Source organism: Paroedura picta, chromosome 3 (assembly GCF_049243985.1).
Source record: "Paroedura picta isolate Pp20150507F chromosome 3, Ppicta_v3.0, whole genome shotgun sequence".
Lineage (NCBI taxonomy): Eukaryota > Metazoa > Chordata > Lepidosauria > Squamata > Gekkonidae > Paroedura > Paroedura picta.
The window spans coordinates 68,095,800-68,120,240 of record NC_135371.1 but is presented as its reverse complement, the minus strand read 5'-3'; the positions used below and the strand labels follow the sequence as shown (position 1 = coordinate 68,120,240).

The window sequence follows — 24,441 nt, the reverse complement described above, 5'->3', positions numbered from 1 at the left end:
GAAGCCACAAGGGGAAGGAGACGATCAACATAGGGAGTGTAAGGAAGGAGAACGATCGGGGGCAGCCCAACTGGCAAGGCCAGCTCATAGGGAACCAAATGTAAAAGTATTCAGATGTCTTTATACTAATGCCCGAAGCATGGGCAATAAAAAGGAAGAGCTGGAACTTCTCATGCTGATGGAAAGGTATGATCTAGTAGGCATCACAGAAACTTGGTGAAATGATTCTTATGACTGGAATGTAATAGTGGATGGATATGAACTGTTCAGAATAAACAGAATAGATCGAAGAGGTGGAGGAGTGGCACTGTATGTGAGGAAAGGGCTTACCTGTCAGGAAATTCTAGTTAAGGAGATCATATCTACAGTGGAAAGCATCTGGGTGAAAATAAGCGAGGGGAAAACAAACAGTGTGGTGGTTGGTGTCTGCTACCTACCGCCTGACCAATGAGAGGATGTGGATGCTGCACTTTGTGAGCAGCTTGAGAAAATATCCAAGCGACAGGACCTTGTCATCATGGGTGACTTCAATTTCCCAGATGTGTGCTGGGAAACAAACTCTGCGAAGCATCCTCAGTCATGCAACTTTCTGACCTGCCTGGCTGACAATTTCATTTATCAAATGGTAGATGAACCCACAAGAGGTTCAGCCATACTGGACTTAATACTGACCAACAGGCAAGAGTTGGTGGATGAGGTGAAGGAGGTGGGGACCCTAGGGGGAAGTGACCATGTTCTCATAGAATTCCTTTTGAGATGGGGAGCCAAGGAAGCTTGTAGGCAGACGTGGATGTTGGATTTTCGTAGGGCAAATTTTAATAAACTCAGAGACATGATGAGTGGCATACCATGGACGAGAATGCTGGAAGGGAAGGGAGCATGTGAAGGGTGGGCGCTACTCAAACAAGAGCTATTGCATGCTCAATCAATGACTATCCCAGAAAGGCGAAAACACTGAAGGAGCTCTAAGAAGCATATTTGGATGAACAGAGAACTTCAAGAGGAACTAAGAAAGAAAAGGAAAATGTTCAGGAAATGGAGGGAAGGACAGAGCTCTAAAGAAGAGTACCTACAGGTTACTAGGCACTGTAGATCAATCATCAGAAAAGCCAAAGCTGAGAGTGAGCTAAGATTGGCCAGGGAAGCCCATTGTAACAAGAAAAGATTTTTCAGTTATGTGAGGAGCAAATGTAAAGTAGAGGAGGCAATAGGCCCACTGTTGGGTGCGGATGGACAAACTCTTAACGGAAGATGCAGAGAAAGCAGAAAGGCTCAGCGCCTATTTTACATCTGTTTTTTCCCACAGGTCAAAGTGTTTAGGCACATCTAGAGATAGCCGTAGCCAAAGGATAGTGTCTGGGTGGCAGGTTAACATGGATAGAGAGGTTGTCGAGAGGCATTTAGCTGCACTGGATGAGTTCAAATCCCCTGGTCCGGGTGAAATGCACCCGAGAGTACTCAAAGAACTTTCCAGAGAACTTGCACAGCCCTTGTCCATCATCTTCAGAACCTCTTTAAGGATTGGAGATGTCCCGGAGGACTGGAAGAGAGCAAACGTTATTCCGATCTTCAAAAAAGGGAGGAAGGATGACCTGGGAAACTACAGACCAGTGAGTCTGACCTCTGTTGTGGGGAAGATAATGGAGCAGATATTAAAGGGAGCGATCTGCCAACATCTGGAGGACAATTTGGTGATCCAAGGAAGTCAGCATGGATTTGTCTCCAACAGGTCCTGCCAGACCAACCTGGTTTCCTTTTTTGACCAAGTAACAGGTTTGCTGGATCGGGGAAATTCGGTTGATGTCATTTACTTGGATTTTAGTAAAGCTTTTGACAAGGTTCCCCATGATGTTCTGATGGATAAGTTGAAGGACTGCAATCTGGATTTTCAGATAGTTAAGTGGATAGGGAATTGGTTAGAGAACCGCACTCAAAGAGTTGTTGTCAATGGTGTTTCATCAGACTGGAGAGAGGTGAGTAGCGGGGTACCTCAGGGCTCAGTGCTCGGCCCAGTACTTTTTAACATATTTATTAATGATCTAGATGAGGGGGTGGAGGGACTACTCATCAAGTTTGCAGATGACACCAAATTGGGAGGACTGGCAAATACTCCGGAAGATAGAGACAGAGTTCAACAAGATCTGAACACAATGGGAAAATAGGCAAATGAGAACAAGATGCAATTTAATAAAGATAAGTGTAAAGTTTTGCATCTGGGTCAGAAAAATGAAAAGCATGCCTACTGGATGGGGGATACGCTTCTAGGTAGCACTTTGTGTGAACGAGACCTTGGGGTACTTGTGGATTGTAAACTAAACCTGAGCAGGCAGTGTGATGCAGCGGTAAAAAAGGCAAATGCCATTTTGGGTTGTATCAACAGAGGCATCACATCAAAATCACGAGATCTCATAGTCCCATTGTATACGGCACTGGTCAGACCACACCTGGAGTACTGTGTGCACTTCTGGAGGCCTCACTTCAAGATGGACATAGATAAAATTGAAAGGGTACAGAGGAGAGCGACGAAGATGATCTGGGGCCAAGGGACCAAGCCCTATGAAGATAGGTTGAGGGACTTGGGAATGTTCAGCCTGGAGAAAAGGAGGTTGAGAGGGGACATGATAGCCCTTTTTAAATATTTGAAAGGTTGTACTTGGAGGAGGGCAGGATGCTGTTTCTGTTGGCTGCAGAGGAGAGGACACGCAGTAATGGGTTTAAACTTCAAGTACAACGATATAGGCTAGATATCAGGAAAATAAATTTCACAGTCAGAGTAGTTCAGCAGTGGAATAGGCTGCCTAAGGAGGTGGTGAGCTCTCCCTCACTGGCAGTCTTCAAGCAAAGGTTGGATACACACTTTTCTTGGATGCTTTAGGATGCTTAGGGCTAATCCTGCGTTGAGCAGGGGGTTGGACTAGATGGCCTGTATGGCCCCTTCCAACTCTATGATTCTATGATTCTATAATTCTATGATGTAAAATTTCCTTCTGCAGCAAGAAGGATTGATCCGGAGTGACCCTACCTTTATAATGCGATATCTCAGACTGCTTTTAATCCTCAATATCCATTTGGGAAAGAAAGCTCCGTGGTAGAGAACCTCTGATAGGCTACACCTGGTCATGTGGCACGCTTGCCGTAAAGGAGAAGCCCCTAATTTCTCTCAATTTCTGTTGGTCCTGGATTTCCCCCCCTCCTCTGCCTTTTTCGATCCTCTCCCCCACCCCTCCAAGAAAAGAAAGAGGCTCCCTGCTTGGCTCCTCTCCCCCCCCCCCTCAAGAAAAGAAAGAAAGAGGCTTGGCTTCCTCCCCCCTTCTGAACTACCCTAACCACATGCAGAAGACTTTCCTGTTTCAATGGGGAGGGGGGGGGGAGAGGAAGAATCGAGTTCAAAGCGATTTGAATTCAACAGGATTGACAATGGAATAAAGAAAGTAAGTGTAGACTCTGCCCTGGCGAGCTGGGTTTGATTCCGCACTCCCCCACATGCAACCAGCTGGGTGACCTTGGGCTCGCCACAGCACTGATAAAGCTGTTCTGACCGAGCAGGAATATCAGGGTTCTCTCAGCCTCACCCACTCCACAGGGTGTCTGTTGTGGGGAGAGGAAAGGGAAGGCGACTGTAAGCCGCTTTGAGCCTCCTTCGGGTAGGGAAAAGCGGCATATAAGAACCAACTCCTCCTCCTCCTCCTCCTCCTCCTCCTCCTCCTCCTCCTTAATTCCATGAATGGAGCATAGCAGAGATAGCAGAGTATTCGGATTACCTATGATATATATTAGTCTCTAGACTTAAAAAAAGAAGTTGCATGACAAGTACCCTTGTCATCAAATATTCTGTTTACAAGAGTGGCCAGCAAGATACCTCTTGGAGCTCACAAGTAGGTTGTGAAGCATTCCCGTGTATGCTATTGCTAGACTCATCACTTATAAATTTGTCCTAATCTTTTAAAGCCATCTAAGGTAGTCATCACTACTAACTCTGTTTGGGCTCTAACTCTGTTTGGGCTTTGTGATGGACAGTCTGGGTTTTGACTCTGTGATGGACAGGCTCAGAGCAGCCAATGACCGCTGGCGGGACTTGAAAAAACAGAGGTTGAAAAATGACAGTTAGGAGGTTGATAGCAGAGAAGTAGGCAGCTTAAGTGCTGAGGTAAATTTTGACAGAGTTTAACTCTGCAGAACAGTTGCTTAAAGCTGTCTGAGAACAGTCAAATTATAATCAAACTAGTAATCAAGCCCGCTGCAGCTAAATGCAGCGGGCGCTAGACCACGGAGCCTCCGCAGCCGTGCGGAGCGCGGCTGCTGGGGCTCCGTGTGTCAGGGGGCTGACGCTGCGAGAGGCGCTTTGCGCCTCTCACCGGTTCAGCCCGCCGGGCAGGGAGCCCCCGGCAGGCGCGCTCTGCGCGGCTGCCAGGGGCTCCCTTGCCGGCGGCCTGACGCGTCGGAGGCGCTTCGCGCCTCCCGACGCGTCAGGCCGCCCTCAAGGAAGCAACTGCTTCCTTCAGCAGCCTAGGAATCGCTTCGCGCCTGCCAATTGGCCCGGCCGATGGTCTGTCAGTGTCAGACGCACAGGAAACTCACAACAAAACTTATTCAAAAGAAAAGAGTTTTATTGATTAGCACTATACGCATTGGACTGAAAGTCAAATCTGACCAGAGGCCAGATTTGCCCCAGCTTATCAATACATTTCTCCCGCCCAAAACTTGACAGTTCCCAAGGAGGGGGGTAGGAGAGAAAAGACATGTGTGTTAAAACAACAGGATTCCATTCTCCCAGCCTTGAGAGAGGTGACAACAACCCTGTGAGCCCACAACAAGATAAAGGTTAACATAACATCACTACTCTACTTTATAGCTTACAAACTACAAGGCCAGGGCAAGCAGGCGCCAGGCCCAATCAAGCAGTATAACTGACATGGAGGAACTCAGGCTAATTTATGACAGAGATTCTACAACCTGACATCCCTCCGCATTAAAACTAACTCACTCCCCCACCTAGCCGGCATCCACCGGGCGAGGACAATCAGGGAATGCTCGATGGAAAGCCCGGAGAAGGCGGGGCGCCTTCACATTCCCAGCCTCAACCCACTCCTTGTCCCCAGAGGGAAAATCTTTCCAATCGACCAAATACTGGAGGCGACCCTTATTCATACGAGAGTCTAAAATTTGGTTAACTTCATAGTGGGTGTCTTTGTCGATATATATCGGCACAGGCGTAGCTGGAGGAGGGTGCCATTCATCCGGGACGGGAGCTCTCCGCAGCAGGCTGGAATGAAAAACCGGATGCACATTCCTATAAGTCTTTGGTAAAGCAAGTTCCACAGTTACAGCATTTATTAGTTTAACCACTTTAAATGGGCCCACATATTTTGGGCCAAGCTTCTTGGATTTTTGTTGACACCGCAAATTCTTTGTGGACAAATAGGCCAGATCTCCCACTTTCCATTCTGGTGCAGGTACCCGTTTTTTATCTGCCTGGGCTTTATAGGCCTGTTTCGCCCCTTTGAGGCTGGCAACTATCTCCGGCCATCCTGCACTGATGGTTGCAGCCCACTTATTAATGTCAGGGGCTTCGGTGGAGCTAAGTTCCCAAGTGGGTGCTGCCACTAGATCAGTCCCATACACCACCTTGAAGGGGGATACCCCCGTTGAGGCGTGGGCCCCATTGTTATAGGCAAATTCAGCGAGTGGCAGTAAGGAAACCCAGTCATCTTGCTGATGATTGATAAAGCAGCGCAAATATTGCTCCAAGATCTGGTTGACTCTCTCGGTCTGGCCATTAGACTCGGGGTGATAGCCTGAGGTGAGGGCTTGTTCTATGCCTAACAACTTCAGGAGCTCCCGCCAGAACTTGGCAACGAACTGGGGGCCCCGATCCATCAGAACACGTGTCGGGATCCCGTGCAGACGTACCACGTGGTTTATAAACATTGAAGCCAATTTGGCTGCAGTAGGCAAGGCCGTGCACGGGATAAAATGAGCCTGCTTTGAAAAAGCGTCCACTACCACCCAAATGACGGTTTTCCCTTGACTGGGAGGTAAGTCCGTAATAAAATCCATAGTGACATCCGTCCAAGGCCGGGAGGGGGTGGGCTGGGGCTGCAACAGCCCTTTTTTCTTTCCCCCAGCAGGTTTTGAGGTGACACAAATGGGGCACCCCTGCACATACTTTTCCACATCCTTGCGCAGAGAGGGCCACCAATACTGTCTCCTGACCAGGTGCAGAGTTTTCACAAACCCAAAATGTCCAGCTGTTTTCGCATCGTGACAAAGTTTTAAAACCTCTCCCCTGGCCACAGCCGGGACAAAAAGCCTCTCGCCTTTGAAAAAGAGCCCCCCCTTCTCAGTCAGATCGGGGCGGAGGGAGTAAAATTCCGAGTCCTGTGACAACTCCTTCTGGACCCAACCCCCTGGAATGGGCGGTACAGACTTCGTGTGGCTGCGCGTCACCGCGGCCATCCCCAGTTGGGCGGGGGTAAAAACTGTATCCACCAATGGGTCCCGTTTGCTGTTGTACTGGGGCAGGCGCGACAGGGCGTCTGCCAGAAAGTTCATTTTGCCGGGTAGATGTTTAAGGGAGAAGTTAAAACGAGCGAAAAACTCCGCCCATCTCATCTGTTTTGCCGAAAGCGAGCGGGGCTGCTTGAGCGCCTGGAGGTTTTTATGATCCGTCCAGACCACAAATGGCACTGCGGACCCCTCTAACCAATGCCTCCAAGTGGAAAGAGCCAATTTGACTGCAGCCGCTTCCTTCTCCCAAATGGCCCAGTTCCGTTCCGCCCCAGAAAATTTCTTTGAAAGATAGGCCAGCGGGTGCAATTTCCCATCCTCCCCCTCTTGGAGGATCACGGCCCCCATTGCCACGTCCGAGGAATCTACTTGCACGGTGAATTGCCTAGTTGGGTCAGCATGGGCCAGCACCGGTTCGGACGTAAACAACAATTTCAGTCTGTCAAACGCGTCCTGGCATGGGGGAGTCCAATGGAGAGGCGCCCCCGGACGGTTAGCTGTCTTTCCCCCTTGTTTGGTTTTCAACAAATCAGTAAGAGGCAACGCCACTTTGGCAAAATTGGGGATAAAGGTTCTATAAAAATTAGCGAACCCCAAGAAACTTTGTAATTGCCTCCTAGTACGGGGGGGTTCCCACGCCAACAGGTCCCGCACTTTGCCCGGGTCCATTTCAATCCCAGCCTGGGAGACCCGGAAGCCCAGAAACTCCACCGCATCTTGGTGGAACTCGCATTTTGACAGTTTGGCAAACAACTGGTGCTCCCGCAAGCGGCGGAGCACCTCACGGACCAGGTTAGCATGACTCTCAACATTTTCTGAATACACAAGAATATCATCAATATAAACCAACACCCCTTGGTACAATAAATCATGCATAATTTCATTAATCATATTCATGAACACGCCCGGAGCGCCGGCGAGGCCGAACGGCATTACGGTATACTCAAACTGCCCCAGGGGAGTGTTAAAGGCTGTCAAATATTCGTGTCCCTTCTTTATTCGGACCCGGTAATAGGCCTCCCTTAAATCCAGTTTCGTGAAGATTCGCGCCTTCCCCAAGTGGCCTAATAAGTCCTTTATCAGGGGGAGCGGGTAGGCGTTGCATGTGGAGACTGCGTTCAAACCCCGGTAGTCGGTGCACAAGCGCAGTGAATCGTCTTTCTTTTTCACAAAGAGGACCGGGGCCGCCAAGGACGATGTGGCTGGTCTAATAAAGCCCCTCGCCAAGTTTTTATCCAAAAATTCCCTGAGCTCCGCCATTTCCCGCGGGCTCATGGAGTAAAGCTTGGCTTTGGGGAGGGGTTCCCCCTTCTTCAATTCAATTGCACAGTCAGTTTTACGATGGGGAGGAAGTTGGTTGCACTCCACCTCCGCGAACACATCAGCAAAGTCCCGATACTCGGGAGGAAGCGCTGCCCCCCCGGATCCCAATGCGGCCACAACCCCCGAGCTCGGGGGACTCCGCGCCCGCGCGTGCTGCTCGCAAGCGGGCGAGGTGAACTCCACAGTCCCTTCTTTCCATTTCACTAGGGGGTCATGTTCCTTCAGCCAATCCAACCCCAACACGCAAGGGAAGGCAGAGTGAGGGGCTACCAAAGGTTGGATTTGCTCCCAATGTTTTTTTATGTCCAAGTCCATTGGGCGCGTTTTAGCCGTGGCTTCCCCTCCGGGGGCACATTTCCCATCTAATTGGGTGATTGGCAAGGGTTCTTTCAGCGACACCTTTCCCACCCCCAAAGTCTCGGCCAGCGCCGGGCTCACTAATGATTGAGTGCACCCCGAGTCCACGATACATCGGACACCCACTGTTTTCCCTGACTTGGGGTTGGAGAGATTGGCAGGTAAGAGCAGCAAGGGGGAATCACTCACCGCGCGTTTGCCCCTGTTGGCGGCCTGCTGGCGGGGCGCCTTTACAGCAGACCGTCCTCGTTTCCCGACTGCGCCTCGGCTTGGTCCTCCTCCTCCGGCTCGCTACCTTCCTCCGAGTCGTCCACTGCCGGTACGGCAGCCACAGGCACCAGCAGGGACTTGGCACTTTTCTTCGGAGCGGCTTTCTTGGTGGGCTGAGCTTTCGTTGGGGGGCTATTCACGGCTCTCGGTGTCGATCCCGCTTTTGACGGGCATTGTGCGAGAAAATGCCCCGCTTGGCCGCAACCCAAGCACAGCCCTTTCGCCATGCGCCGGGTGCGCTCCGTCGGCTCCAGCTTCGCACGGGGCTTGACTTTCGCCGGGGTGGAAGTCTTCGCCACAGTTTTACCCGCTAAGACCTGAATCATCGAGGCCCGCTCCAATCGATTTTCCATCTCTCCAGCCAATTGGACCCACCCGTCGACGGTAAGCGGGTCTTCCAAAAGGAGGCATTTGTCAGCCAGAGTGGGATCGAGGCCCCCCACAAACGCCAGTACGCGTTGGGGTTCGGTCCAGTCAGGCACCGAAGACGCCAGCTCCTTAAATTCCCTGGCATACTCAACCACTGACAATTTTCCTTGCCGGTGAGCCCTGAGTTTCTTCTCTGCCGTCTCCCGTTCGAACGGCTCCACATACATCTGGCGCATGGCTCGCAGGAAGTGGTTGTAATTACGGATGGCTTGGGGATGATAACGGTACAAGTCCAGGAACCATTTGGCAGCCTTGCCTTCTAGGGCCTGCCCCACAAAACGCACCCGCTCGGCGTCGTCATGGAACGTAAAACCCATGTCCATCATGTAGGCCTGGAGATGCACCAGGAACGTAGGAAATTCTGCGGGGTTCCCCGAAAACTTAGCCTTGAATTTATAGGTGCTCCGCATCTCCACTCCACGGAGGTGGGGGGGTAGGTGCCCTGGGCCCCATTCCGCTGGCGCCGGAGCTGGGACCAGGGGCCTTGCACCCCGGCCGATGCCCCGTCCTCGTCCCGCCGCCACTCTCGCTCGATCTGCCACCCTCGCCGCCTCTGCTGCCCGCGCGGCCGCCGCCGCTGCTTCTCGCGCCGCTGCAGCTGCTGCCGCCTCGGCTCCCGCAACGTCCGCCGCCGCCGCCGCCGCCGCTGCTGCCGCCGCCGCTGCCTCAGCGTCTCCGTCCGCGCCGTCGCCTCTGGCTCCGTCGCCTCCGGCTCCGTCGCCGCCAGCGCCACCCGCGTCCTCTCGCTCCTCGTCTTCGTTTTCTCTTTCCCTCTGCGCTCTCGCCCGCGCCGCAGCCTCCGCCTCGATCTCCAGCTGCGCTCTGGCTCTGGCCACCGCTTCAGCATCCGCTGCTGCTTGTGTGTCCGCCATGCCGTGCTCCCGCAGGGCAAGCCCACCGCTCGCTCTGCGCCCGCTGGTATCGTGTGCACCACCACCGAGCACTTCCTTCAACAGGCGTTGTGTCCGGCGTTTCTCCTCCGGATCCAACCGACCCGAAAGGTCCTGCAGCCAGTTGGTCACCCTGTCCAGCTTGTACTGCAAGTCCTGCGTCTCACCCACAGGCTCCAGTCCGTAGCTAGGCAGTGCCAGGTGCTCCGGCCACACTTCGTCCCCAGTAGGGCGGTCGTACCTCGACAATCGCCTACGCTGGGTGACGTGTCGTTCCAAAAATTCCTCGGGCCCCGGGGTTGTCCCCGAAATTGCCCTCAGCATGCCCGAGCTGTACGGCCCTGCACTGGCGCCGTCGCCCTGGGAAAGGTCCCAATCCAGGCCCTCTCCCTGCTCAGAAAAAGTATGTCCCTCGCCCTGCATTTTCGCAGGTGAAAGGAGTTGTGAGATTTGACTTGATGTCAGACGCACAGGAAACTCACAACAAAACTTATTCAAAAGAAAAGAGTTTTATTGATTAGCACTATACGCATTGGACTGAAAGTCAAATCTGACCAGAGGCCAGATTTGCCCCAGCTTATCAATACATTTCTCCCGCCCAAAACTTGACAGTTCCCAAGGAGGGGGGTAGGAGAGAAAAGACATGTGTGTTAAAACAACAGGATTCCATTCTCCCAGCCTTGAGAGAGGTGACAACAACCCTGTGAGCCCACAACAAGATAAAGGTTAACATAACATCACTACTCTACTTTATAGCTTACAAACTACAAGGCCAGGGCAAGCAGGCGCCAGGCCCAATCAAGCAGTATAACTGACATGGAGGAACTCAGGCTAATTTATGACAGAGATTCTACAATCCTGACATCCAGGAGGAAGGGGCCAATTAGGCCCCTTCCTCATCACGGACAAAGCCCTCCGCCTGAGGGCTTAACGAATTATTTAGTCCGCGGCACCCACGGCGCCGCGGGCGTGTTAAGGATGATCTCAGTTGTAGGAATAGGATCTCAGTTCAAGGGTCCCTGGAAGTGAAACATTGTTTCTTATACTTTGCTTTCCTCAGTAATTTGTTTATACTATAAATAAAAACGTTCTCCTTTGATTAGCCCTGTGGGCTGCATGTTTGAGGGAAAGAACCTCTCCCTCCCTCTTTCTCTCCCTTCCTCCCTTCTCCCTCCCTCTCCCTCCCTTTCTCTCCCTTCCTTTCTCTTCCTCCCTCCATCCCCCTCTCCCTCCCTCTTTTCCTTCCTCTCTCCCCCTCACTTTCTCTCCATTCTTTCTCCTTCTCCCTCCTTCTTTTCCTCCCTCCTTTCTGTAGATTTTAAAAGAGATGAGATGTTCCCGTTGGCTGCAGAGGAAAGGATGCGCAGTAATGGGTTTAAACTACAAGTACAACAATATAGGCTAGATATCAGGGGAGAAAAATTCACAGTCAGAGTAGTTCAGCAGTGGAATAGGCTGCCTAAGGAGGTGGTGAGCTCCCCCTCACTGGCAGTCTTCAAGCAAAGGTTGGATACACACTTTTCTTGGATGCTTTAGGATGCTTAGGGCTAATCCTGCGTTGAGCAGGGGGTTGGACTAGATGGCCTGTATGGTCCCTTCCAACTCTATGATTCTATTATTGTTGTGATGTCTTGACCTATACACAACCTATCACCTGAAGAAGAGGAGGTTGGAGAGGGTGGTGGTAGATACTGAGGAAGAGGAGAAGAGCTGCCACAGCCTCCTAGCTCAATAAGCAAAAGGATTTTAAGATTGGGAGCATACCGCTAATATAACGTGTTCAGTATGTATTCATGGTGCTATAATTTACTAGAAATGTATCCCTGCTCTACCTTTCTTCATTCTCAGTGTTGGATATAGAAAGTCTGCATCCTGCAAAGCCCTCCCCCCACCTGCCAAGGTGGGGTTCCCTCTCCTCTCCTGATTCCAGCTGTTGATGCCAGCCGTTTCCCATCTGAACACTGCTGCAATCTGATAGCTGTGTGCACGCATGATCATATGACATCAGAAGAAAGCTGGGGGGTTGTTTTTTGTCTGGCAAATTTGTGATCCAGCTGACAGGGAAAAATAGGGCCAATCCTGTAAAACAATGTAACATCAAAATCAATCCATAAAGCCATAACTAAGAGCAGCAGGTACCTTAGGGCATAATAATCCAATTTCAGGGCACTAGGCAAAAGCTATAAAGCCACACACGTGGATGAAGCAACAGAAACAAAACTAAGTAACGGCAGAGAGCAGAAAATAAAAGCAGCAAAAGGGGAGAGACATGACATATGAAGCCCAGGTTGGGCCAATGGTGTCTTTTCCTTTGAGTGAGGCTTGACTTTGGCTACAAGGTACTTTGGCTGCTGAATGGAGTTCAGTCACCTTTCCCTCACCCTGAGTTCCTTTCTGTCCACAGGGTGTGCTTTCCAATCTGTCGTCCATCACAGACTTGGGCGGCTTTGACCCTGTCTGGCTGTTCCTTGTGGTTGGAGGGGTGATGTTCGTGCTGGGCTTCGCAGGCTGCATCGGGGCCTTGAGGGAGAATACTTTCCTTCTCAAGTTTGTAAGTCTCTTCCTGGAGGGTGGATAAGATGTTGACATCTCTGGTTTCAGTTGCAGTGCAGCCATGAGCTCATTGTGGATTTAAACAAGCAACACTCTTTTCCAGCCTCACTTCTTCACTTGTAGTACTGCTGTTTTAGACAGGAATATTTTGATCCAGCCTCATTAGGCTGGGGGAGCTAAGGATAAAGGAAAGCCACACCTGCACACAGAGATTTGTGTGCATTCTGTTGGCAGCACAGGAAGGATTAGGGTAAACTAAGGGTGGCAATCAGGATTTACTGCTTAGAATGGCAGAAGTACAACAGAAGAGGTGCAGATTGTAAAAATTGAATTTTGGGCTGGATTCATGATTTAAAATAAAAAAAACCTTGTTGAATATGAGAATAAATTAATGTGATGGTCTTTAGACTTCACAGAATCCCAGACTGAGTAAGTAGGGATATTTTCTTTCGTGGCAGTATTGCTGTATAGAATAAGATCAGTTTGAATTTCACTTGGGCAGTTATTCCTTTTCTCAAAATAATCATTCAGTTTTCTTTGAGTAACTTAAACATGTTACTCTTATATTCACAGTTTATGAACACTAAGAACATTTCTTGTACAGCTGACAGACTTTTCTCTTTTCTTCTCAATTGGTGAAATTGTAATAACAAACATAGATTCAGTCCCATGTATTCCTACGAAGGCAAACTTTGTTCATAACATTCTTCTTTTTGTCACAGTAACTTACTGAAACACTAACTCTGTCTTAAACACATGAGTACATAGAAGCAGAGGCACTGACTGACTGACTGACTGACTGACTGACTGACTGAGAGAGGTTCTGTTAACAGACACTCACTGGCTAAACATAATGGAATTCTCCCAGTGTGCCCAGTATGTAGAGTGCCTATATGCCAGGATGAAAAAACCCAACAACATTAATATTCTTGGATGCAAGGGGAGTGGGATATAGAATGAAGGGCAGAATAGGAGGAAGAAGAAGAAGAAGAGTTGGTTCTTATATGCCGCTTTTTCCCTACCCGAAGGAGGCTCAAAGCTGCTTACAGTCGCCTTCCCATTCCTCTCCCCACAACAGACACCCTGTGGGGTGGGTGAGGCTGAGAGAGCCCTGATATCACTGCTCGGTCAGAACAGTTTTATCAGTGCTGTGATGAGCCCAAGGTCCCCCAGCTGGTTGCATGTGGAGGAGCGCAGAATCGAACCTGGCATGCCAGATTACAAGTCCGCACTCCTAACCACTACACCAAACTGGATTGTAACCAGAATGTATATAGTCTGTTCCTGACGCTATGGAAGTCTGTTTTTTCTATACCTTTCCTAACGGAGTAAGCTCAGTAATAATAACTTGATTTCTTTCCACTGCAGTGGAGGGAATTCCTAGTCATAGAAGAAGTGGGCAAGATGAGGGCTCATTATTCAAGCTGTATGTTTGAGATTGCTGTGGCTGAGATGCCATTTTTTTCAGCCATGCAATTTTCCCCTTAGTGCTGGATGGCCAGTCAGTGTAAAGGTGATTTTCATCCTGCTGCAGAATGAATCAATGGTTCTCCTTGATACTCCTAAACTGCTTGGACACCCAGGGTCTCTCCCTGTACCTGCTTTCCTCTCAGTTCTCAGTGTTCCTGGGGCTTATATTTTTCCTGGAACTGACAGCCGGCATCCTGGCCTTCATCTTCAAGGATTGGATCAAAGACCAGCTAAACTTCTTCATCAACAACAACGTCAAGGCCTACCGGGATGACATTGACTTGCAGAACCTCATTGACTTTGCTCAGGAATATGTGAGTTGTGCAGATTACCCTGAGCACCATGCCCTTTACCCTATTCAGAAAGCTCCCAGGGTGTCACAGGGCATCTTGAGAATCATTCTGCAAAGCATCTTGAGGCATTCCTGCCATTGTTCTGCACTTCTCTGGCTCCACCACCTCACTGTTCCAAAGGTCTCCTGGTCCCTCAGCTGACTTCTTCAGACACTTCCTGCCAAAGCCACCACTCTCCAAAATCTCAGTTCCCAGAAGGCTTTTGGGACAATCCCTTCCTTATGTGGAAAGTAAGCGTAAGCATGAGTGCTTGAAATGAATTTATTTATATAATTTATAGTTCACCTTTCTCACTGAGACTCCTGGTGGATTACGTAGCATAAATCACACACCTGGTCAATGGCATGAGACCCCCAGTTTACAGTGCCATAGGTTTGGACTGTAGAAATCTGGATGCAAACAGAAATCTCAAGCAAAGCTAAAACAAAGTGCAAGCATTTAAACATAGCAGTACATAGGCAAAGCATACTGCCAGTAGTAGGCAGTGACATAGTAGCATAGGCCAGTCTATTGTCCTTTACCAGTGCAACTTTATGAACTTTATTAACAACTTGCCTTCTGTGAGTGGGTGATTGCAAACATTTCCCTGAAGATCCTTTCTAGTCCTGCTTCCTTAGAATTCTAAAATCAGTCAGGTTTTAAAAGTGGTTTTGTAAATGCTTGGTCTTTGCCACCCCCCTGCCCCCCCCCCAAGGACTATCCTCCCCATATCACTAGAAGAAGAAGAAGAAGAAGAAGAAGAAGAGTTGGTTCTTGTATGCCACTTTTCTCTACCCAAAGGACTCTCAAAGCGGCTTATGTTTACCTTCCCTTTCCTCTCTCCAGAACAGACAACCTGTGAGGTGGGTGAGGCTGAGATAGCCCTGATATTACTGAAGAAGAGTTGATCCTTATATGCCACTTTTCCCTGCCCAAAGGAGACTCAAAGCAGCTTTCAATTACCTTTCTTTCCTCTCCCCAGAATAGACACCCTGAGAGGTGGGTGAGGCTGAGAGAGCCCTGATATCACTGCTCGGTCAGAACAGTTTTATCAGTGCCCTGGCGAGCCCAAGGTCACCCAGCTGGCTGCATGTGGGGGAGTGCAGAATCGAACCCGGCTCACCAGATTAGAAGTCCACACCACTACACCAAGCTGGCTCCTGAAGGCAGCCCTGCTACTGATTAGATTCCAGGGAGGTACACCACTCTAAGCCCCAGGGCAGAGTTTCAGCGCCAGTGTACAAATGACACCCTTTGTCTGGCTGTTCCTCCAGGTATCCCTTGTTTGCAGTAGCTCCCTCTGGTAAATTCGTGTGGGATGTGAAAGGATTGAATGAGAGTCAGTCTCACCATCTGGGCTCATTAAACAGAGACAGTTTGTGTTGTCTTCATGTGACTTGTAAACGGTCTAAAGGCCTTGCCCCATGCAGTGCTCTTTCATTCCAGAGAAGTAGGTTCACCAGTTAGATCCAGTTCTGTACATGTACATTAGTGCATGTGTTAGTACTGCTGGAAGACATGGCTTTTGGCTGGATCCTCATCCGAATATAACTGTGTTTCCCTCTGCAGTGGTCTTGCTGTGGTGCTCATGGGCCAAATGACTGGAACTTCAATATCTACTTCAACTGCACTGACTCCAATCCCAGCCGGGAGCGCTGTGGAGTCCCCTTTTCCTGCTGTGTCAAAGATCCTGCGGTAAGGTTTCTTTTCAATGGAATCTGGAGCAAGAAGAATGAGCAAAAAGTCCCACATTTAACTCCAGAAACCACCAATCTCATTAGGATGGATAGGATGGAGCTTCATGTTTTTGCTAGATCCAGATAGCATCTGCTTCTGCGGAGGACACACTTGAAATTGGACATGCTATATTAACTGCTGGAGAGCCTCTTGTGGCGCAGGGTGGTAAGGCAGCAGACATGCTGTCTGAAGCTCTGACCATGAGGCTGGGAGTTCAATCCCAGCAACCGGATCAAGGTTGACTCAGCCTTCCATCCTTCCGAGGTCGGTAAAATGAGTACCCAGCTTGCTGGGGGGTAAACGATAATGACTGGGGAAGGCACTGGCAACCCACCCCGTATTGAGTCTGCCATGAAAACGCTAGAGGGCGTCACCCCAAGGGTCAGACATAACTCGGTGCTTACACAGGAGATACCTTTACCTTTGTTAACTGCTGGACAGAACAAGTCCATGTTTAGGGTATGTAATAGGCCATATCAGGTTCTGAGCCAGTTTGGCCCAAAATTACTGTATTAGATGGACAGGCACAGCTACATGTGCTCTTGGACTGCTGCTGGTGAAGAGCTAGAGGAGTCTGGTTGAGCTGTTTCAGAGGATATGGGTTGCCAAATAACATGCTGGGGAAAGTAGCTATAAGTCTCTTCCAGAGAAGTGGCTGTTGAGTGGCTTGGTCAGCTTTGTCTGCTTTTCTCCAGGAGGACGTTCTCAACACCCAGTGTGGCTACGATGTCCGCCTTAAATTGGTAAGAGCCAGGGGCCATGACGGGAGGAGCCTGCTGGGATATGTTGGATGGGCTGTGGCCATAAGACAAAAGACATCGGAAATTGCCATGCGATCCTACAGAGTTAAACGCCTCTAAACTTACTGCCTTCAATAGATTTAGAAGAGTGTCACTGTCAGTGACCTTTAGTAGGTTACAGGTCAAGTAACAAGTTAAAAACCAAGCCACCTCCAGCTGGATTTTAATTGGAGGTTATGGGTCTGGATGGGTGCTCAGTTTTGAGACAGATTGCTGTGGTAACAGATGGCATTTGGGCCATTGAATGTAGAGGCACTGTTTAGGTCAGGAGTATTTTATTTCCTAAATATTATTCTCAGAGCTTCCAGGGCTGCTCACCTACCTACACTCACCCTTTGCAGGAGCTGGAGCAACAGACTTTCATCCATACAAAGGGATGTGCTGTCCAGTTCGAGAAATGGCTCCAGGACAACCTCATTGTGGTGGCTGGGACCTTTGTGGGCATTGCCCTGCTGCAGGTATTTTTTCCTGAGATGTTAAGGTTGTTGATGACTGTGCTGGAATGTTTTCGTGGGGCACGGGATGTCAGATTTTATAGTAAGGATGCTTACAGGACATCTGGATTCAACACTGCATTAATCCCAAGCAAGACAAAGATTGCTTAGATAAACCTAGTACTCTCTCAAATTATTTCCAAGGTGAGCTTCACTGGCTAATCTCTCAGTGAAGCTTTTCTGGAACATTGCCCTCCTGGGAAGTAGTCAAAGGCTGGTTATTGTTGTGGAGGTTGCTGAGGCATCCTGGTCCTGGCGTGACTCCTTCCTCTATCATTCTGGCGTGAAAACACATTAGAAATTACCACTCAGAGAAAGGTGACTGGCATTTGGGTTGTTTCCCTTGCTTTTCTCCTTCCTTAGCTGAGCAACTCCAAGGGCCATTCCGCACAAGGACCAATGTTACCAATTGCTTTCACAAAGCGTAAACGCTATTTTAAATAGTGGAATCTCGGCATTCCGCATACCTTTATTTCTAGTGCAATCCAGTAGCGTTTCATTAGTTCCCCACAGGTTTCCGGTCTCACAGGAATCGCTAGAAAATAAGCAATTTTTTTCTGTGCTTGTTCCCGCCCCTGGCCATCAATCAAATGGAACAGCCAATGGGCGGTTGTTATCATGCTCCCGAAAAGCCCCTTTCCCTTTAAGCACAGTTAAAAAAAAAGAAAAACACACAAGTTGCAACGAATATGCCTTGATTCGTTACAACCGAGAGACCCATCTAGCTGGCATGTGAGCTGGTGATTCATCATTACCACACTACCCCAAGTGGGAAAAAAATCCCCCCCCCCGCACGGGCGCAATTTTTGGCCGAAATTAAAGGGAACTGGCGAACAGGGGGCTGTGTTGTGCTTGGGGACTTAGGGGAGCTTTAAAGCACTTCTGTGGAGGGACTGTAGCCGGAGAAGCCTCTCTGGGTGAATGGAGCCTCGCTGGTTTGTTGATTTCCCCACTCCGAGGGAAAAAAATGGCGATCGCTTCGCAGCAAGTTTGGAGGAGAGAGCCAGGGGGAGGGACTTTGTTGCAACTGCAACATTGAGAGCACACATGTCTTTTTCGCAAGTGTTGCAGGTTGTTGGCAAGAGTGTAGCGATTTTCTGAGGGTGAATCCACTTTTCCCGATTCCCTGAAAATCGCTACAACAAAGCGATTTTGGCGCTAGTGTTGCAGGAGTGTTGCAGATTGCTCCCGACGTCATGCGGAACGCAGTTTTAGTGGCAAAAACAAAATGTAAGACTAGTGCTATATTAAAGTCGTGTGGAATGGCCCCAAAAGTTGAAATGTATTGGAAGGGGATAGTTTCTCCATCTTTCAGGCATTCCCTCGGCCACAAAATATGCCTTCTAGTGCACTGGGCTGGATCGGATCAGAATTTAGAGTTACATGATCAGGTCTCCTATTTTTTTAATTCACTAAATTCACAGCCCAAGGAACATTTTTTTTTTTTGGCACACTCCTAGGGCTGACTGTCAAGGATGTCTTCCAGTTAACCTTACCATGAAATGACTGCACAAACTAACTTTTGGTGAGGAGAAAGTGACTGTGAAGCCTGCCCACCCAGAAAGGGTTTCTGCCACACAAGGCAGAAGGAGATTTGGGGTAAAATTAAAGGGAGCAGAGAGAGTAGGGCAGAGCCCATAGGAGAGCTGTCTTGTGCACAATGATTGTAGCTTCAGAGGCAGTTTGCTGGGAGGGTGGCATATATATAACTCTAGTTAAGGATAGGAATAAGAGCAATAGAGTTTATACAGCAGGACTTCCCAGTGGATTGTCTTCCCTTGTAGGTAATGATTCCAGCCTCCAGATCCCAAAATGTCTTGTGCCAGCCTTGCAGCCTCACAATTGTGATGGCTTAAGCCAGGAAGAAGAAGAAGAAGAAGAAGAAGAAGAGTTGGTTCTTATATGCCACTTTTCTCTACCCGAAGGAGGCTCAAAGCGGCTTACAGTCGCCTTCCCATTCCTCTCCCCACAACAGACACCCTGTGGGGTGGGTGAGGCTGAGAGAGCCCTGATATCACTGCTCGGTCAGAACAGTTTTATCAGTGCTGTGGCGAGCCCAAGGTCACCCAGCTGGTTGCATGTGGGGGAGCGCAGAATCGAACCTGGCATGCCAGATTAGAAGTCCACACTCCTAACCACTACACCAAACTGGAGAGCAGAGGGTGTGGATTCTTCCCTTTTGGCTCCTTTTTACCTCTAGATCTGCTTTGTTTTTTATCTGCTGCTTTCTTGAAATGGGAAAGTTCGTCAGGATTTAATGTTAGCCTCCACCTTCATTCCATCTGTGGAAAGACTCACAACTAGAGAGCCTCCTCAGCAGTTTTCATATCCTGTCCCTCTCCCCAATGGAGTCCCAAAGTAGGTTGCTACAACGCATTGTTCTTCTCTTCTGCATTTTATCCTCACAACAATAGCAGAGGAAAGTGGATAAGAACCACAGTAGTCAGGCTGAGAAAGATTGAGACGCCCAATGATACCAAAATTCAGGCCTCTCTGCCCAAAACATCAGCCAAGCCTCAACATCTGTACCACCATGACCACCATGACCCCTGGGCTGGGAAATTAGAGGCGGCTTTGAAATAATTTGTGTCAAAAATATAATTGCTGTTGTTACAAAGGGGCTTCCTTGGCAGAGTGGAGATTTGAATTTGGGTCTCTGTCTTGCCAGGTCAAAGTGGCAAATGGTTCTTCTATTAGGATTTGGAAGCAATAAGCACACTGGTGTAGAGATAGATGAGTTGTGATTTATTTAGTATAATAATTAGCATGCAATTGCAACACAGATTTTCATCAATCAACATCAAATCCAATCCCACCCCTTCATACTCACCTAATAATCAGTTTCTAATTTCTAATCAGCCACTGGGTGCCCGGTCAGCAGCAGAAATTGTGTCCCCTGGCCAGGGATGTGTAGCATCTGGGGCCGACCTACACTGAGCTCCCAGTGTTCAGCTAACAACTAGTTTTTAAACTACAACTAAAAACCCCAAACAGGGGAGGGCTCTTACTTCCCAATACATCATATTAGGAGTATTTTTCATAAGGAAAACAGAGGCCCGTGATGTCTCCCAATTATAACATGCCACCTGTTTTTTATGAGCTGAGATCATGTGAATCTTCCCCCAGCTTCCTGTGTCCAAGTTCAAAAGGTTGAGATAAGCACATTTACATGTGAGCAATTCTTGCCGCTTACAGCTGCATTTTAGCAAGAAAACTAAAAGCAAGGCCTGCTTCTAGACCCATACAAAATGGAGGGAACAGATCTATGTGATGTGAGAAAGGACAAAAGCCTGTCACTAGCTCCTCGTAACAATATCTTCTGCATTATTTTCCCATACAGTCTCCCAGGTCCTAATCCAACACTGACCTTCTGCAAGTATGTTCTTGTGAGTGTGTGTGTGCATGTGTGTGTGTGTGAGAGAGAGAACATAAACATGTCTCTCTCCATACACCTCATTCTCATCCCCAACTTTCTCTTTCAGATCTTTGGTATCTGCTTAGCTCAGAACCTAGTAAGCGACATCAATGCCGTGAAGGCCAACTGGTGACGGCCGAACGGGGCCTGTGCCGACTTCCACAGACTCACAGCGCCCTCTGCAGGATTGAAGCCACGGTCCCAGCCACCACCACTGGGGGATGCTTGACCATCAAGCAGCGGGGCGTGTGTGTATCTATGAGTGTTTGTATGGAGCAAATGCTACCAGTGTTAATGGCTGCCTGGTGCCCTTCCACAGCTTTCTCTTCTTAGTTGTGAGGGTGGCAATGTGAATTGTATTTGTATAGGCCATTCTGTTCAGGGATCCCTCCCCCATGGTATGGTCTGTGGAGCTAGGGGTGTCACCTGCAGACCAGAGGCATCTGGAGCCCAGCTGAGATAGAGGCTCCTCTGGCTTCTGTAGGTTGCTGCTGAAATCCCCTGTTGATGGGGCATGGCTTACTGTTAAGGCTGTGGCTGAACTCCTGCTGTCCCTACCCCAGTCTCTACTTGAAATTCTGGGCCCCTCACCCAACATGGCTCCGACCTGCTCACCATTTGGGGATTGGGACAGGGGGATGAGAGGTTGGGCTCCCTTGTTCCAAGTGAAAGTGAGTGCTCCTGTCTTACCATGGAATCACAGGATTAGATTCCATTTGCCCTGCTTTGGGATCTGGAATAAAGGCGTTCTATAGGACAACATAATTTACCATAGCAACCCTCAGCTGCACCTGCTGGGTTACATGTTCCCCTCAAGACAGGGTAGAAGGTGCCCAGATGGTGCCATCCACACTTCTCTTCTGAGAGAAAGCAGAAATATGTGTGAAAACCACATTGGGGAAAAAAAACCCTAAATGTGACATTATATTTTAAAAAGATGAAAAAAGGCTATGAGCAGATGGTAATGTTCATTTGTGTATTTGAACGAAAAAGAAAGATTACGTATATGTTTGTATGTGCGTGTGACTAATTGGAGCATCCATTTCCTTGTGTGAGAAATAGGCAGTCCTTATGGGGTGCCTTTTCTGATGCCTCTTCTTACCATAGAAGGGAAGGGGGGAGTAGACAAGACCCACTGCTGCTGCTGTCCCAAAGTAGATCTTTCCTTTCCTTGGCCCCTTCCTTCATGGACTGGCAGAGGACAGTGCCCTGGCAAATGGCAGCAAGGCTTTTTGGCTGAGGAGCTTGTCTGTCCTTCTGGTCTTGTTTCTTCTCTCTTAGATAGGATTCTGCTCTGCTCCCCTGGATTTTGCTGCTAACAGGACAGATTGAATCGTGAGGGAGTCTGAGATCTGCTGTGCCCAATAAAGCAACCCCTACCAAATGGTTGTACTGTTTTGTTTTTATACCCCTCCCCCATGAATCAGGCTAGAGTTTGTGTATTTGGGTTGATGCAGGGGAATGCTTTACCCACTGAACCACAGCTTGTCCCCTCTTGGTGTGATTTCCTTGTTGCATAAGATGGATCTATGCATTCCTCTTTCCTGTGTCGTCCTTACGGGCTGCAGTATCAGGTTTTGTCCATGTGAGGGCAGTGCAGACTCGTGTTCCTTCACCACAGCCATCCCCCCCCCCCACCTCCTCCAGCTCTGTTGTGTTTCTCATCTGCTGCATGGAGAGATGTAGCCTTTATGCAGAAGAATGGGAGGGGGTGGATGAGGATGCTTAGCCAGTTCCTGTCTGCCGTGGGTTTCCTATTTACTGTCACCTTTGGCAGCTGAGGCATGTGGGATGATGTGCTGTGCAGCATCTTCCTCCTCCTAACCCTCCCAGAGAAGAGAAAGAGTTATTATGAACCTGTCAGCATGTGCGAAAACGAAAACGAACTACTGCATATGTAAAAGCATCAACCCATCCATCTTAATCAGAGAGCAAAAGAAAACTTGCTAAGGAGATTTACTCTTCGACTCCAAAAAGACTGTTCTTGAGTGTATCATAACTGTTCCAGGGCTTAACTATACAGATGCATTTCTGGAGAAACCATGGGCTCTTTTGTTAGATCTCAGCTGACTCTCCTTCTGCTTAGATGGTTCTACTTGTTCCATTCACAGTAAGCCATGCCCCACACTGGTTGCCAGATCAATCTTTGCCATGCTAAGTTGTTGACTTGTTCCCCAGGTAAACTATGCCTTTATTACATCTATATCATTTCCTTCTTATGTTATTCTGTCAGCTGTACATGGTTTACAGTGTGAGATTCCTGGTGGTGGTGGTGGTAATGCCTTTGAGTGGCAATTTATAGCAACCCGGTGGGTTTTCAAGGCAAGAGATGTTAAGAGGTGGTTTGTCATGGCCTACACCTGCATAACAACCATGAACTTCCTTGCTGGCCTCCCATCCAAATGCTAATCAGGGCCGATCCTGCTTAATTTCTGAAATCTGACGAGATTGGGCTAGCTTGGACCATCCAGGTTAGATAGTGATATTGTGATCTGCTATTTAGGGGTCCCAGATATGTAAGAGGTAGTATCTGCACCCTTCCTAGTCTGCAAAGCTGCTTGTAATGGATGGGCTTAGTTGTCATTTGTGTCTGACTACTGAAAGAAAATCCCATTCTACTGAAGGAACAATAGAGCATGATGATCTTGTGTGTGTTTTTCCAGTGCCAGAAGTTGTTTAAATTTTTAAAATACCCTCTTTACCCATTTGGGCCACCAAATCATAGCAGATGATAACACCACAGTGTAATTTGCAGGGAAAATAAACTGGAGGCATGACTTAACAAGACATGAGTATGATCGAAAACCTCATCATCAAAACGGAGAGATTCCTATCACAAAAGCATTACAAAAATGCCGCCTTCCACATCCACAGCCTGACTTCAAAAGTAATAAAGACAAATGGTATATTCTTTATTTAGATGTTTATGCTCCCATTTTTCTCTCTGAACCTAAAATACCATTAAGAAAAAAGGAAGCTGATCAGGTACATGCACATGTGAAACTTTTGTAAGTTTCACTTCGACAGGAGGGGAAAGAACCTGGGAAGCACACCTGGGCAAAGTCTGCACTTACTTTGTTTATTCCATTGACAATCCTGTTGAATTCAGATCAATTTGAACTCGAGTCTCTCCCGCCCCCCCCATTGAAACAGGAAAGTGTTCTGCACGTGGTTAGGGAGGCTCAGAAGAGGGGGGGGGGAGGCAAATGGAGACTCTTTCTTTGTTTTCTTGAAGGGGGGGGGAGAGGATCCAAGAAGTCAGAAGAGACAGGAAAAAATCCTTTCTTTTCTTGAAGGGGGGGGGGAGAAGATCGAAGAAGGCAGAAAAAAAATCCAACAGAAGTTGAGAGAAATTAGGGGCTTCTCCTTTAAGGCAAGCTTGTCACATGACTACCTGTGGCCAATCATGGGTTCTCTACCACGGAGGAGAGCCCAGATTCAAAACAATGTGATTTTAAAATATATTGAAGCATAAAAGCACTCTAAGATATTGCACAATAAAGGTAGGGTCCCTCCGGATCAATCCTTCTTGCTTCAGAAGGAAATTTTACATCGCCCCAAATCCAAACGGAAATCGCATTCTGTGTAGAGGGCAGGGACTGAATCGACCTGGGGTTGGAATAAAAGCTCTATGCAGTTTACACCCTTCCCATTTGGCTTCCCTTGATGCCATCCTATGCAGAGTTACACCCAGTTAAAGCCAATGACTTCAGTAGATTTAGGGCCAAATCAAATGTGATGGTTTTTAAAGAATCAGGTTCAGACTTCTTGGACCCAGCTCAGTTTCCCTCCAGCCTTGCAGCAGTTGTGAAAAATATTTTAAATATCAGCGGGAGCACAATTCAGCTTGGAACTGTGATGTGG

General features: G+C 48.5%; 1 protein-coding gene across 9 annotated transcripts in view; it reads left to right on the top strand.

Moving 5' to 3' along the window:
- Nucleotides 1–23,744, top strand: part of TSPAN17 (tetraspanin 17) — a 65,489-nt gene extending 41,745 nt beyond the window's left edge. For 4 of the 9 annotated variants that reach the window (XM_077326315.1, XM_077326313.1, XM_077326312.1 and 1 more), the window contains 6 exons: nt 12,181–12,327; nt 13,943–14,113; nt 15,701–15,826; nt 16,564–16,611; nt 17,010–17,126; nt 20,645–23,737. In XM_077326315.1, the coding sequence (XP_077182430.1) occupies nt 12,181–12,327; nt 13,943–14,113; nt 15,701–15,826; nt 16,564–16,611; nt 17,010–17,126; nt 20,645–20,710 (675 nt within the window). In that variant the 3' untranslated portion in view covers nt 20,711–23,737. Of the gene's footprint in view, nt 1–12,180; nt 12,328–13,942; nt 14,114–15,700; nt 15,827–16,563; nt 16,612–17,009; nt 17,127–20,644 lie in introns of all 9 variants that reach the window. The other 5 variants (XM_077326307.1, XM_077326306.1, XM_077326309.1 and 2 more) reach the window with 3 other exon arrangements.
- Nucleotides 23,745–24,441: the final 697 nt, after the last annotated feature.